This window comes from Ochlerotatus camptorhynchus, unplaced genomic scaffold (assembly GCF_037179485.1).
Source record: "Ochlerotatus camptorhynchus isolate MF236.1 unplaced genomic scaffold, CSIRO-AGI_Acam_v1.1 ptg000261l, whole genome shotgun sequence".
NCBI lineage: Eukaryota > Metazoa > Arthropoda > Insecta > Diptera > Culicidae > Ochlerotatus > Ochlerotatus camptorhynchus.
Genome location: NW_027040751.1, coordinates 807,704 through 824,128, shown reverse-complemented (window position 1 = coordinate 824,128; position 16,425 = coordinate 807,704). Strand labels below are relative to the sequence as shown.

The 16,425-nt window shown below is 36.6% G+C and overlaps 1 protein-coding gene across 1 annotated transcript in view; it reads right to left on the bottom strand.

Moving 5' to 3' along the window:
* Window positions 1-895: 895 nt before the first annotated feature.
* LOC135705192 (organic cation transporter protein) overlaps window positions 896-16,425 on the bottom strand; it is a 74,974-nt gene continuing 59,444 nt past the window's right edge. The window contains exons 3-7 of the mRNA XM_065226796.1: window positions 10,622-11,190; window positions 10,204-10,378; window positions 9,598-9,743; window positions 2,190-2,368; window positions 896-1,694 (exon numbers count right to left, since the gene is read on the bottom strand). Of these exons, the coding sequence (XP_065082868.1) occupies window positions 1,607-1,694; window positions 2,190-2,368; window positions 9,598-9,743; window positions 10,204-10,378; window positions 10,622-11,190 (1,157 nt within the window). The 3' untranslated portion in view covers window positions 896-1,606. The remainder of the gene's footprint in view (window positions 1,695-2,189; window positions 2,369-9,597; window positions 9,744-10,203; window positions 10,379-10,621; window positions 11,191-16,425) is intronic.

Genomic DNA, 16,425 nt, shown 5'->3' with positions numbered 1-16,425 from the left:
GCGACACTCTCAAAGCGAAATTGATGTCAAACACACAATTTTAAACCTCTTCAAGTACAAACATTAATTATATCATCCAATGGTTCCATAATTCCGAAAAATATTTTTAATAGCGAAGTAAGTCGAAGCAACCCTGGCTTGTAAGCTACAAGTAGAGCTGGTAAAGCAGTGTGTTTGACATATAAAACCTAGTTGGAGATGCTTAACGACAGGTATCAGACTTAAAGTGGTCATTTTATACGATCGATAATGAGATGAAAGTATAGAGTTGATAGTTACGTTAGAGTACAGCAGTGTGAACATTGTATATAGAGAGTAGAAAGCAAGCAAAGGTCAATTTTGAGGAAGACATGAATCGTGTTGATCATCTCTTTTACGAAACTCCATTGTTGGGGTTCTACTCTTTATATACAATTTTCACACTACCGTTATCTTGCAGAAGTATTAACTCTATACTTTCATCTCCTCATCTATCGTATAAAATGACCACTTTAAGCCAGATATCTGACGTTAAGCATCTCTAACTATGTACATCGTTAACTTCACGCATGGAACAATACAAACATGATTAGTTAAAGTATATAAAACCTGTAAATTTTACACTCAGAAAGTCACAACTGTTTATTGATCGGTGAATATTCACTCTTAATGAAGAGTCAATATTCACTTATCATAAAATTGTGACTCTCTGAAAGCGGAATTGACATGTTTCATGTGTCAAATACATACTGTATAACCTCTTCTTGTAACTTACATGTGCAACATATTATGTAGACCGTTTCATGATACGCTGACTAATACATACTCCAGAGGAATTAGGTTTGAATTACGCCATATGTAAAACACCTAGAGAATTTTAATTTTCGGATGGTCAAAACATACAACCAATCTATACATAATCCTGTTGATTTTATTGTAAAACTTTAAATCAAATAACTTATAATACAGCTTAGTAATATCTACAACAATACTGTCTGACGACGTGATACTAAAGGCACTATACTTGGCAAACATAATACTTGAGTGAGTGCTACTAATCCTATGCAATAGCTATTATTTTCATTATCATCCAATTTTAGCTCAGACCCTAGTTTTCGGGATTTCCTAGCGTATGCTTTACGTTCATATAATATCGGGTTTGAATTGCCTGGTCAAAACAAAAAGATACTTATTTCGAAGAACCGAGCCATGCAGTATCTACTACCAATTTGCACATGTACTACCTGTAGCTGAAACATACATCCTACATATACTCTCGTAACTGCTACCTACCACGCTAATTAGATTAACCGATCCGCGAGCACACCAGCAGGCAGTGTACTATATGCTACTGTCCACTCACGCTCGCCTTACGTGCCCTGCACTTTCATCGGTCCGCAGCAGTGGACAATCGATTTGGATCCAGCCGGTGTGTGTGTTTACCTACATAGTCATCAATAATGTTCGATATGCTTCGTCGTGTACACACTAAAATTAAGTTTCTTGTACTCTTTCATCAATCGGCATCTGAATGCACGCCGGACCCCTCTCTTATCGTATTCCTATTTTGTATGAGGTTCAAAGCAGACGGTTGGGACCAACTGGCATGACGTCTCAGCGCTCGCTCTCATAGAAATATGCTCTCGTTCTGAGTAAATCCAATGTTGCTCAGTCCATTTTCCGAATTGTCCCGCGGGAAGTGTTTGTCAATGCGCCTGAAAGTAGATACAAGATACATACGATTGAGTTGAGCGAGCCCCCTGGATGATGAATGATGCTAACGAGCTACGTGAAGCGACGAGTGATTGAATTTAGGCGAGTTCGTTTGGGAGTTGATTTGGACAATACACCCACTTACTAGCTGAACGCTGGTTGTATGTAGGTAGACTTGTGGGTTATTGAGAAGGTTATGCATATCTCATTTTGCGTAGGGGGATTATGCATCCGTATAATGTCCCATTTGTGTCTCCTATGAATGTAACAACAAATTTAAGAGCAATATTTGATTTTCCATTGTAATAAAATGTTTTCAAGTTAAATTGATCTAAATTTAATGCTGTATGTTGATCACGGTGCCATAATCCGATATTCAAATCACGTCCAAACTAGTTTGAATTCTATGTAAAACCGTATGCCATCCACCCCGAATGCACTCCGGAAGTAACGGGCAGGCAGTCGTTCGAAAAGTTCACAGCTATCTGTTATCTTACCTCGTATCGTCGTCGGTGGACCGCGTGACACTGCTCACCACGCTACCCACACTTCCGCTGTCACTTCGCTGGCGTTGGTGCTTCTTGCTGAGTTTATCCTTGAGTGCGATTAGCGACAGCCCACCAATTATGCTGCACACTCCCATCACCGTAATGGGAAGATACTGGTCAACGTGTTCCTGCGAATACATGAGGTGGAAAGAGATGGGTTAGCATAAGACGCACTTAGTTTGCTTGAATACGCTAGCAAATTGAATAAAATGTCCTTTCCATCGCTGGGATCGGACCGGAACCGCATGGGACAGACATGCTCGGGTGAGCAGCATGTATGAACTCCTTTGGGAAGGTTATCTCAATACGGTAGAGAGTTTCTGTTGCAGGTGCAGATGCGAAGAAGGGATATTGCTTTGATAGCGGAACCGGTCAAGTGCCGAACGATCTGAACAATCATTGTTATTAATTGCATTAAACTAAAGCAGTTGAATTAATTACGGCCGATTATTTCGTGCAACACAGACATTGCATTGGACGAGAATCGTGCTGTGTTGGCTATGCCGCCAATAGGTATATTTATTACAGATATAGGATAGACAAAACGTATGTTAAATGGGCATTGAGGAACAGCCTGTTAGGAACTGATGATGTTCAAAATGGTCCGCATAGGATCACGTACGAACCATTGAGGCATACCTAGATATGTAAATTGATGCTAGACATGGTACATGGTTCAGTTGTTCTGCTAGAATGATGGAATTTAAATGCATAGGCATTGAAGGTAGCAAACTGCACCAGGTGCTTTGCTTAGGAAGTTGTTGAATGTGGCTTATGCTACATGTGGTATGGTTCAATTAAACGAATAGAGAAACTATATAGGGGAAATGGCTCTAATGTTGGCCTTTGGATCTAAGATTAGGCCCATCGATAAAAATCTTCCAGTACTAATGGATATCTTTGGTCGCTATTGAAAATTTAGTCGATTGCTGAATTTATGTATGGGCCCAAATTAGGAGCATTTAGGCCGAAATTACATCCATTTCCCCTACCATTTTGTTATAATTTGCTCGAAAGCACGAGTTCTGATAATCATAACACGACTTCAATAGATTTCTCCCAACGGTTCCAAAACTCAACTTGTAATATTACCTCATAGATGTACAGCTTTCTTTTTGAAACCGAGCAGTAGTCACAAAGTCACTATTAAATATAAAATGTTGCTCTAAAACCAGCGAACCTCTCCACCATGAATGTTGTGGGATAAAATAATTCCCACAAATACGTTAATGATAACGTAACAGGCAGTTGTGTTTTCCTTATCAGAAAAGTCGGTTTATACGTCAGCGAAGTAGGGGAAGAAGGGGTATAACGATCATACGGAGTGATTTAGGTACTCCTTTGTTGGTCAATTTGAAGGACAACCCTAATTAAAATTATCATTTTAATAAATTTACACGATTTATAATGTAAATTTGTATGATTTATGACGCTCCATTTATGTGCATCATAGTAACGGAAATTTACACTACTTTTTTTTAGCTGTGTAGAATGTCGTATCTGTAAATTGAAGAAAGGGTGCTCAGCTCGCCCCATACGCTCATTATTCCCCTTCATCTCCTGTCTATTGACTATGACTTTTCTCTAACCAAACGTTTGGTTTCGAATAAGAATGTGTTTAGTATAACATTAATTGAAAATTAGGGGGATTCAGCTCGTAGACAGGTTCTCCACCTCTAATAGTAAGCATCATAGCAAAGCGTCAAACGTATGCATTTCCAAAGGCTTGTTAAACATTAATTTGAATTTCCTACATCAATTTGAAGGAGCATCTCCAGCGTCCCTACCATTAGATGGTGACGCATTACCTCTGGCTGCATTCATGCTTTTAGATTATCCTTGTTTTGTGTGTGCTTTCTTTAGCGTTTTGAACAAAACCCTACCTTGAAAATTAACTAACCCCTTTTCATTATCTTATTAGAATATTCTCATGCATTTCCTTTGCAATCAGTTCCTCTTATAGGTATTATTTAAGAATTCTTCTAAAATAAGTTTGAGATTCTCTATGGGAGTCCCTAAAAACTGTATTTATAACAGTCTAGAAATTATTTGCAGATCAATGCAAAAAGCACGAAAGCATCCGGAGATTTTCTTCGAAGTTTTTTTCTTCTATAATTCTATTTAAAATTCATTTGAATTCTATTTGAAATTTACCCCAGAATTGTCTAAAAATTATGCTAAGAATTTTTTTTAAATTCTCTAGAAATTCGTTCCGTAAAGCCCTTGGAATTCTCTTCAAATTATTCTCAGAATGTCTTTGGAATTTTACGCTCAAAATTCATTTCTCTTAGACTGAATCTGAACTTACATAAGTGACTTTGCGTTAAAGTATTTAATCCCAAAGAGTTCTTTCTTAAACGCCCTCCAATTTTTCCTGACATATCTTGGTTATGTCCCTGTTATTCATTCTAAAATGTAAAATCTTCTCAAATTCCTTTGTAATTTAAAAATCTCGTCTGGTTCACGAATATTAAAATATTTCAAATGCTTAAAATCTTATGTTTTTCTGAAAAATAGATTAAGCAATTGTCCCGATTTGTCATCTAAATTCACAGGATTCATTTTTCAAGTGTAGTGAACTAAACAGCCTTAAGGCCTTAGAAAAAGCTACCCTTATGCTCCATGTCCGAGTGAAGTGGGAGCACTTCAGGAAGACTGGAGGAAATTTCCAAAACCTCTCCCAGTACCGTAAGTGCCAGGGATAGGGTAACGGAACAAAAAAAAAAAATGCTACATGCCAGCTAAATGCATGAATTGTGGTGATACCTTTTACGCAAAGGAAGATCCTAAAAAATGAACTGTTCAAATTGTGGTGAAAACCACAAATCCAATTTTTGAGAATGTAAGACGCGAACCTACAATCTCGTTCTAAGCGACATGTAGGAAACACTCCACATTTCCGACCAGGTACAAATTCCTCTGCTGTTAACAACGGTCAGCGAGGAACAAATTCTACATTTGAACCCGTAGGTACAATTATCATCCCTGCTTCAAATTCTAGCGTGTACAGGAATCTTGTTAAGGAGGGGCATTTTTTTCTATGGTGCATTTAATCTGGGGATGGGGAGTACTCCAAAGTGCGTGGTGGATGTTGATGTCCACCCACCACTGTTTCCCTTGTGTTCAATTTAGCTAATTTTATTTATTTTTTGCTCTGGTAGCGGTTCATCTTCTGCAATGCAAACTGTTTTCAGACAGCCAATGGAATTGCCAATTTAATCTCATCGACGATGTCGATGATGATCGGTTCGTCAAATGGTCAATTCGTCAAATTAGAGCTGGGACTTCAACTATCTGGATACTTCAGTTTTTTTCAATACAATTACTTTCCGACAAATGAAATATCGTTGAATTGATTTTCAGTTTACAGAATATCATGCTTTCTAGTGCCCAATATTGAAATAAAATTAATTGAGAAAACGTTGAGATGGTTATCATGCGGATAGTAATTATCCGGATATCCGGATAGTGAAAATTTAAATGTATTCTCCCTTTAACAATTTTCTTTTTTACTGTTCTAAATATTTGTCATAAAGTTGGTTCTAGGTTGCCCATGTGACCTGATGTGGAATGGCAGATCTGTCAATTGCCAAAATTTAATAACATTGAAACATAAAAATATCCGGATACTCGAAGTCCCAGCACTAGTTGCAATAGTAGGGCTTTAACCGAAATGATACTTAGACTAATTCTTAGTAAGACAACAATAGACCAAGGTTATTTTTAGAACTCTTCTTGACTTTTACTCAGAACACCTTGGAATTGAAATTCCCCTAAAGTTTTAAAAGAATTTCCTCTGTATTCTCCAGAAATTATTTCCAGAATGAGCTTGAAATTATCCTCGGAATTCCCTTGAAATTTTCCTCAACATCCCTTTGGAATTTCATTCAAAATTTGATTATCTCGGTATTATTTTCGAAATTATCTTGGACCTATCTGCAGGATTAACTAGAAATTATTCGCAGAATTTTTATGAAATCAATCTCAGAAGTTTGTTTCACCATGCACCTTTGTGGTGCAATTTTCAGACTTTGCCTCTTCATGCAGTTCATGCAAATTTTCCACCATAAATTGTCAATGAAGCTTGCATTCATCAGAACGATGCAAATTATGCACCAGAAAAATGAATAAACCTTGCTTCTACATTCACCACAGTTATGCGAACTTTCCACCAGAAATTTTCAGTTAAATATGCATCTCAAAATTTTTGGCGTGATTAAATTTTTCCACCAGAGTTATTCATTTTGATTAGTTCCTTCATGTACCACCTTGATGATATTTTTACACCAAAAAAATTCAACAAAAAGCTATTTCTTCGATTTACCATCACGAAGGTGAATTTTTTTAACCTTAAATTTACCCTTTTCTTTTAACCCTCCATTAACCACCTTGAAAAAAATTACATTAGAAATTTTTTGTATGCACCACTCCACTGTGGTGCAATTTTTTGACCAAAAAATTTCATTGAAGTTTGTCCCTCCATGCACCTTTGTGGTGTTATTTTCAGGCACCATCTCATAGGTTTTCAGTGCTCTTATATTATGAAATGAAGTTATTTTACCTTCAAATCAATTTATCAAGAAATCGAGTTATTTTATATCATAATTTTGTAAATGTGGAAATAAAAATCTTATTTATAAAAGGTGGGGCAATTGCCCCACCTTGACCCACCTTGCCCCACCCTGTGCACGCCAGTACCTGCTCCCCTCGCTGCTAACAATGTTCAGCGAGTAAATGCTACCTATGCTTGTATTGCAGCTGGCAGAAAACAAAATTATAGCACACATAATTCTAACGGAAATTTTGATAATTTTGACTTAGGAACCATTACTGCTCCTAAAATTGATTTTTACAGAAATAATCAATTGACATGATTACTTATTAGCTGAAAACTAACTATATGTTTGATGTTATTCAAACTGGAGTTAAATTTGCGAACAACATCGTCATGACTTTGAAATTTAGTAATGGACTTTAAATCATTCAAAATTTTGAATTGGAATGCTCGATCTCTTAGAGATAATGAGGACGAGCTATTTAACTTTTTGAGTGTTCATAACGTGCCTATTGCACGTTAATTGCTTAATTGATTAATGTCAACTTTGTAACCAATTGGTTACCCATGCTGACTTCGGTTCTGATTGTCTTCAACTTTTGAAATATCCCAAGAAATAATGTCTAATCCCAACAGATCTACTTTCAATTACCATTGAGCTGATTGGGAGCAATATCGAACATTTATGGAATATAGCTTTGATCCAAACATTCCTTTGCAAACCAATGATGTTCATTATGCTCTTGAATCTCTGACTACTTCAAAAGTTGATGCAACAGCTGCCTCAGTACCAATATACGAGATTAAATTCGATTCAATTATAATAGACGATGATCTCCAGCTCTTGATCCGCCTGAAAAATGTCCGTAGGCGGCAATATTAAAGAACATACGATCCTGCCATGGAATTTGCAAAAACAAATTAAAAAGCGATTCTCTGTCCGGAGGAACCAAACTTTTGAAAATAATGTTCCGAAATTAGACCCGAGTTCCAAAACCTTTAAGAAGCAGAAACATTTTTTGGAAAAATAAAAACCCTCAAAAGCCTATTTCAGCCCTTAGAGAAAGATGGTAAAAAATTATATCACAAATTCGGAAAAAGCTCGAAAGCCTGCAAAGCAATTCGAGTGTTGCCATAATTTCAGATTGGGTCTGACTAGTCCTAATGAGAATCAGGTTGCTCGGGATTGTCTGAATATTTTCTCTCGGGAAAATATTTTTGATGATTCCTGGGCGACTGATTTGGACGAATTAAGATCTATAACTCAAAAGTTTCAACATATGAAAGCTCCAGCTGATGATGGTATTTTCTATATCTTAATCAAAAGCTTCCAAGAAAACTTATTGGGCGGTAGCTTGATGCTTCAGCTGGATTTTTAGCCAGCTTCAAAATTGGAACAACTTTTACATTTTTTCCATTTAGACAAGAGTACCTTGTATTTTTTGGTAACATTATTTGACAGATGTTTACATTTGGCATACCTTCCTGATAAATGGAAAAATGCAAAATTTGTTCCAATTTTGATGCCGGATAAAAGTACAACTGAAGTTTTCTTTCATCAATTAGTTTTTTTTATTTGAAAATATAATTTTGAATAGAATGATGCTTCACATCAATACCAACACTAAATTTTTGCAGATGAACAGTTTGTATTTCACAATGGACATTCAACTACTTATCAACTCTTAAGAGTTATGAAGTACTGAAATTGGGTTGTTAGTGGAATGCTTAAATAAAACAGCAAAAAAAGTTATCTTCCATTTAATTCCTCTTAATTATTTTGGTATCCATGCATACTTAGAAATACCTAATCTTACACGGGACGTAATCCATCTTTGACATAAAGTATGAGACCTAAACAAACATTTCATGTAAAATTAAGTGCTCCGAGACTGAAAACTTCGAAAGTACGTTTGATTGAGCTGAATTTCGCGTCTATTATGACTCAATTTTATGTCAAAATTGACGCTCGTATATGTCAGTCTCAGAGCACCTAAATTTACATCAATTTTTCTAAGTGTGTGGCAGATACGTATTTCGACTACAATGTGCAGCCTTGATCATTGTTATTCCCACTAAAGACTTATCAAAAACCTAACCCTCTGCATTACTCATCCCCTAGGTAAAAATGTCAAGATCACAGGTATAAAAATGAAACTACAATGTATAGAATCGGAACCTACCGGGGGAAGCGGGAATGAGCTAAGGCACGATAGCAGCGCTGTTTTAAATCTTTTCAGGTTCAAGCAGAACACTTAAGGCCCACGCACATAAGATCCGGATCGGACGCGTTGCGGCAAAGTGACAGCTAAATCTATTGTCTAACTGTCAAATTTACGTCAACGCAACGCAAACGGATCTAATGTGGGTGGCCCTTTAGAGATAACTAATTTTACACGTGACGGAATCCATCTTTGACATAAAGGATCAGACGTAAACAAAAATTTCATGTAAAATTAAGTGCTCCGAGACTGAAAAGTTCGTTACTCGACGAAAAGTACGTTCGATTGAGTAAAAGTTCGCGTCTGTTATGACTCGATTTTATGTCAAAATTGACGCTCGTCTATGTCAGTCTCAGAGCACCTCAATTTACCTGATTTTTTCTAAGTGTGTAGGTGATGTTGTCCAATATACCCAAGCTTCTCGGCGGTAAGATCCCCGTTAAGTATTTAATCGCAAATTAAGATAACGCAATCATAAAATACGCAAAACAAACATAACCTGTTGAAAGCTAATTGATGTCATTAACATCTAAAACAATCTAGCAATTAATACACACAATAAATCATATCATAATCTTACCAGCAACCACAGGTACGGCACAATGATGAGCGCTACGCCGGCGGCAAAGTTTCCAGCTCCGACCCCGAGGTTCCTCATGGTGGTTGGATATTGGTAGGCTGTAAACGTCGGAATGATAGCATTGCACGCCCCTACCGAACACTTGACTGCAAATAAAGACCACAATAAACAATCGTGAACGAATATCTGATTGTATGCCACCAACTCGGAGTCACTTGTCTGTATTCTATCTCTATTAAATGCTAATTAATTTGATCGTGCCACCATCATGCCTCACTAAGGACGCGTTCTACTAACAGAAATTTCTTGTATGAAATTTTTCCATTCTACTATCCTCGCCTGTGAAGGCTGGGCTGGTAAAAGAAAACTGATTCGTCTACTGCGCCCTACTTTGCTGAGATTTATCGAGGTTATGTCATTCATTAATTAATTAAGGATGGAAAGCAGCGTCACGTTCGTCTTACAGGTACGTAACGGACCTGAAAGTTTTTTCGTCATTCTTCTGCAATCTTTCTTTTCATCACTTTATCGTAACTAAACTAGGTAACTTATTCGGATGAGTCATCGCCATGGTCTTCAAAGGATCTAGAAAGAAAATTGACTTACCTATCATCGCAAGCGTGATAATCACCCACAGATTCCCGTCCGGGATAAAATTCATCAAGATGCACGAGATGCCAGCGACGACCATGTAGAGGAATAAATTAACACGTAATCCGAGCTTCAGCACGACCACGATGCTAAGGCAGATTGCAATCGATTCAACACTGCCGGCGAGGACCTGAGGATGGGGGTAGGTGGAAAGGCAGAATGAGGTGTAGGTAAAGTTTTGGATACATGAGACTCTCATGAGGAGAAAAGTTGTCGCTCCCATGGATTAAATGTGATTAGTTTCGATAATCACAATTAATTAGTTTTAGATCAGATGTGCTGGCAAGGGGTTGTCTAGAATTAGGTAGGTGCTAATAGGATTTGTCGTTCAATTAATCCACTAGCCACCCGGTAGTACACGGTTTATACTTACAGTGTTCAGATAGATGTCACCTCCGAGATTTCCGAGGTGCAGTGTAATTCCAAAGTAGATCAGAACGATACCGAACCAAACGACCAACATTAACAGCGTAGTTCGAAGGAATTTCATTCGGAACAGGTCAAAAACGGACACTACATCTTCGTTGCTTTCCGAGTCAGGCGTTTGAAGTGTTTTCTCATAGCCTGACGGTAGCTTGAATCCATTGACTTTGGCAGCTATGTCGATGATGGCCTTCAGTTCCTCAACCCGTCCTTTGGCTAGTAACCATCGGGGAGATTCCGGGCACCAGTACCATAAGAGCAGTAGAGTTGCACCGGGGATAGTGATGATAAACTGCATGAGTCGCCAATCGCGAGTGAAGAAAGCTATTCCGGCCGCCAGGACGTAGGAGATGGCAACCGGGAGGATGTTGAGGATACCGATGATTGTGCGGTATTTTCCACTGACCAGCTCGACAACCAGCACGAAACTTACCACGGCTACAGACATGGACGCGAAACCGATGATCACACGGAGGGTCATGTAGAGTTCCAGCGAGGTAACGAACCCGAGAAGGAAGCCTGGAAATAAACGAGGGATGTGTTAGATTCAGTTAAATGAATGCGGATGTAGATATTTACTATTTATCCAATCAAAATGTACATTGTACATAGTTCGTGGAAAATGGCACACACATATACAGTTGTAACTTTTTAACTATCATGAGAACAACATGCTGTCTAATAAATTTTCTACAGTCCAAGTATGAAATCAGGAATTTGTCATTGTTGCTGTTGAATCTTGGAAGCAAATAATTTTTTTAAAAATATTATTATTCGAAATATTGTACAGTTAGTCTCAAAAATCTCGTAAAAAGTTGGATCATGTTTTTGTTTAATTCTATCTTGTGTAACCTTTTTAGTTGGCACGTTAATGTGCCTAAATAGGTCCTTTTAGTTTTATTTATTCAGTTTTTGATAATTGATCACCAGTAAACACAACCAGTTATCTAAGTTAATGAGTAAAACATTGTATTTCTTTATTAAGTAAACTGAAATTCATTGTTTAAAGAAATACATCTGGCAACATTTGTTCAATGATATTTTTGCGTTCGCTAGCAAAGTAGTAGAATCAAAGTGGTTTACTTTGTGTTTTATTTTGGTCACCTATATAGTTGAGAAGCAGTTTTGTTTGTCGATTAACAAATTATCGCTGTAAAATAAGAAAATATTTGCTTTAAACTTTTGGATGAATGTGTGTGAATGTATGTGTATTCTAATGATGATGATTGAAGAATATTTCAAAAGGAAGAAGAATACAAACTGAGTGACGGTGTCTTGAGCCTTAAGAAATGAAGACCTTTCTAAATAAATTAAAAATCAATCCTTTTAGGTCAAATCAAATCATATTTTGATATATTGGCTGAATATTCACTTCAGCCAAGAGATACACGTACCCTAGGTCTGGCGAAGACGCATCGTAGTCATCCATAGGATGCCACCAGCCGCACAGTGGGACGAAATTAAAAAAGGTGGGACATGGCCATTTGCGGCGAAACTATTGATTTCTTTCATTTTTGAGTACTTTATATAAATGGTGAAAATGTTTGCTTGAGGTATACACTAAGATAAAAATAACTATGTCTTGTTGATGAACATCTACGAAAACATTGTAGATGATATCATTTCTCATTTATCATTTAGAAAACACGATCATTTTCGATGTCCCACTGTGAAGTTGGTAAACAAAGCAAACCAGTGCATGAGCTGTGCATGACTCTCTTGTAATGACAGTACCTAGCTGTTCGTTTTTTCATTTCTCGTAAGTAGTTGAAATGCTGTGAAACGCTGTTACGCGAAGTTTTGCAGCTGCACTGCAAGTCCAGCGGTAAAACGAGGCTTATTTCTAGGCTTGTTTCGATAAGTTCACATTACTCAACCCTTCAAGTAAACAGAAAAGTGTTTTCATAAGCTACAAACTGGATCAATATTTCCTTGGGCTGAATAAGAATTTCTCAGATTACAGTTTGTGAAAGATGAAAAATGTAATGTTCAGGATACTATGTGCTCGATACTTTTCAAAGTTCCAATCGATTTGCCTGAATGCCATGAAATTTAATCTAAGCTGATCAATTTATTCATTTCATATCGTTCGAAAAAAATTCTGTTGTAAATTAAAAAAAAAATTCAATCGCAAATCAATGATGATGTAAGATTTTTGCTGTTGATAATTATGTTTGTTTTGATTTTGATTAGATAATAATTCAGTTCTTATCAACTAAATAATAAAAACAAAGCTCAGAAAATACGTATTTGTCTCATAATGATGAAGTTATCTTCGATAAAAATAACGGTTGACTTTTCACTCAGATTTCAATACCTTCTATCTGTTTCCTTCTTAAAATGACAGTAAACACTGGTTCAATTTTAACAGTTCAAATTGGTTCGTAAATCATTACGTCTTCGCCAGACCTAGCACGCACCGTTACAACATCCCAGCGCGTTTCAACTTGCCCGGTGTACCTCACATGAAGTTTATATGTATGGCCTGGATCATGAGATATTACACGTACACAAATCTACACGCACAAATGAGCCACATAGTGAGCACATTTTGAACTAAAAATACACTATACATATTGTTGGCTTTTGTAATCTAAACAACATTGCAGAAGACCGCATTCTTCTATCTAACACATATCATGAGAACATTATGCTATAAATGTTGATAAAACGGTGTTTTCTAAAGACACCAACATCACCTATTGAATCGATTCCGAACTAAAAGGGCTAATTCCTTCAAGAGATTGTTCCATAGAACAATTTTTTGTAAGTCGTCCATAACTTTTGAGCTCAAGTTTCTCGACAGTTATCAAAAATGTAACTGATTTACAAATAGATCACTGGGCGTTAATGGGATCACCCTATTTGCAACTTTCATCAAAATAAAGGCAAAAACGAGACACTATGCTGCTAAAGTTGCAATTTCTGGATCAAAATATTTATTTCCTGGATGCTGGAAAATGAATTCTAAATTCAATAATGAAAACCTTTTACTATGGAGATGTTGGACGAGCAATTTAACTCCCAACCACCGTTTTCAATATATTGAAGTTTTATTTATCAAAAAATGTAAGTTATAGACTTAACTACACATATGTACAATTGACAGCTTCTAAAATCTTTTTACACGCCATTATTCATTCCTCCAAGATACGATTCGGCTTTGTTCAAACAAAGTGTGGCTAGCGACGTACACTCTGTCAAGTGTATGTATATCTGGCCTTGGACACACACAAATCTTAACACGAAGCAATATCCTGGATAATTCAAGCTTCCTAAGACAGATGAATTCATCTCCATATCGACTCAACCAATCTAAAATCACTATTTAATCATTTCACGATCAGGGTAAATTGAAATGGTTTGCGTTAATGATTATAATTATAAAGCAATGGTTTGCATGCAAAAACGGCTAGGCAGTAAAATCAACAAAACGTGAATTCTCCAATTTGTGTCCATTCCTCATGAGTCATGGCGGCAGTTTGGTTAGCACGTTTTACTTATCAAATTGGTATGCTTCCTTTTACAAACATACGGGCGACACACTTGAGTTGAAAGATACTTGCCATCGTGTTCTGCCTTCTGATTCTGGCTACGAGAGGACTTGCTTAAATTACACGTCTTGAGATAAATGAGATGACACGCAGGCGTATGCAAGCAAAAACAAAGTGCGGTTCACGTTTGTTTTCTCGAGAAGCAGCTTTATAGCGAACGTACACCGCAAAACCTAAATCAAAGTTTAAGTGGCAGTAAATTGATTTGATAAACCGCAACCTGAGTAATTCGATTTGCATGGCATGACGGTAGCGGGTGACGATCATGTAGCTATGTTTGAGCTAGTATCTGATGTATGTAGGGATACCGCAGTGCTAGTACCGCCAGTAGATAGGTAGGTACATGACACTTTTTGTTCTAATGCAATAATCTTGATGCGATGAGAGTCGGAAGATAGCAAGTAGGTAGGTACCTACCTAATGACATGAAGGCTGGAAGTTGTGCCACCGATACACACGAGAGCTTGACGGGAGAAGATGTCGGAGAAATTGCAATATAATTGAATGCAATTAGACATAAACATTCACTGCATCGTGTGATCAGTCAGCGGCGTTGCATCTCTGTTTTTCAAGATTTGTCAAACAAAAGAAATATAATTGTTCGATTATCGCTGGAATTAGCGGCATTTGTACTTGTGTAAGATCATACATATGACTGTTATTCCAGGTAGCGTAATTCTGAACTAGTTGTACTAGTCAATAGCGGAGGGCTATTTGTTAGATTTTAAATTTTCTATATCTCAGCACGTGAGCTGCGTTATGTATTACGGATCTTTCAAATCTTTAAACCACAAACAATTAATCTATTTTCTAACTTCGCAATCTACAACATTTTTAAAGTTCATCGTCTCGAATACAGCATTTCGAAAAAATAGTATGTCCCAGAATCACGAAAATTTCTCTTTATGATTGTTAATTATTGATTTATCTTCTAAGTTTGAGATTTCACAAGTATCAGTCCCAGAATGAAGAATGACAATGAATTTTTAAAATCATGTTGTTTTTTATCCTGGAATTTTACGATTTTGCCTATATTTGAAGGCACTTATTATGCAAGTTTCATGTACCTCAGTTTTTTCATCACAGAAAGTTGATATTCACTAAAAATATACATTCAATGAAGGTTTTAAAATATTTTATCTTGGGTTTGAGAAAAAGTGATTTGATGTTAAAATAGCCGTTGTTCGCAAGTATAAAGGAAACTATGATGATTTAGGAGTCGCGTAGAAAGTTAACGCAGATTTTTGCAAATTACTATGAGAAATTTTTAAACTTCAGTAATTTCCCTCTAACTTTGGTTCAAGTTGTCCAAATTCTGTCAAAATTGAATATGGGGTTTCTTTGATAATAATCAACAAGCATATTTTTGTTCTAATGAAGTGGGTGAAGTTAACATTCGAATATTTAGCTCACATGTTTACCTATTTTATTAATTTTTGCATTTGCAACTCTCTATAATTGTTCAAAAACAAACTCTAGCAAACAAAGTTTTTAACCCTATGATCCTTGTCCTATGTACAATAAGGACTGAAAGGATGATTAGAGGAAACATATAGGTGTTTTCACAACATAATATTGTAGAGGCATACCCTAAGAATATTATAAAATAGAAAAAAAACCTTCCACGAGTAATACGCAAACCTATGTTTCACCCACCAAATCAATTCATAACCTGAGAATATAAGGTGATGTAAAAATGGCTAACGATTGGGGAACATTTTTGCGAATTACTATGGGATGTTTTTTTTTATTTCACTAAATTGGTTCGAGCAGTCCAAATGCTATCAATATTGAATATTTTGTTGCTCCCAAGTAACATTATTCGTTTTATTAAGTACCTGGTATTTATTACATCAAGCAAAACTTCATTAAGACTAGAATCTGACCAGTTGGCCTACCTTGGAGAAGGTTTTGAAGAGAATATTTTCAGACACTTCAAGATTGATTTGCTGAAAAATGGTCATATAAGCATTGAGATCCATTTAAAAACCACATGTAAACTACAATAAGAGCAATTTGGCATAAAAACATTTTTGTGCCACTTGCCTTAGTCGCATGCTAAACCTACAAGCAAAACATCAATCGTGATAAAGAAGGATTCAGGAATATCATCCGATCATGACAAATGTATTCCAACAAAACAAAAACAAACTGAATTGATTTTAAGTGCCAGATTAAATCTTATGTAAAATGTGCTTCA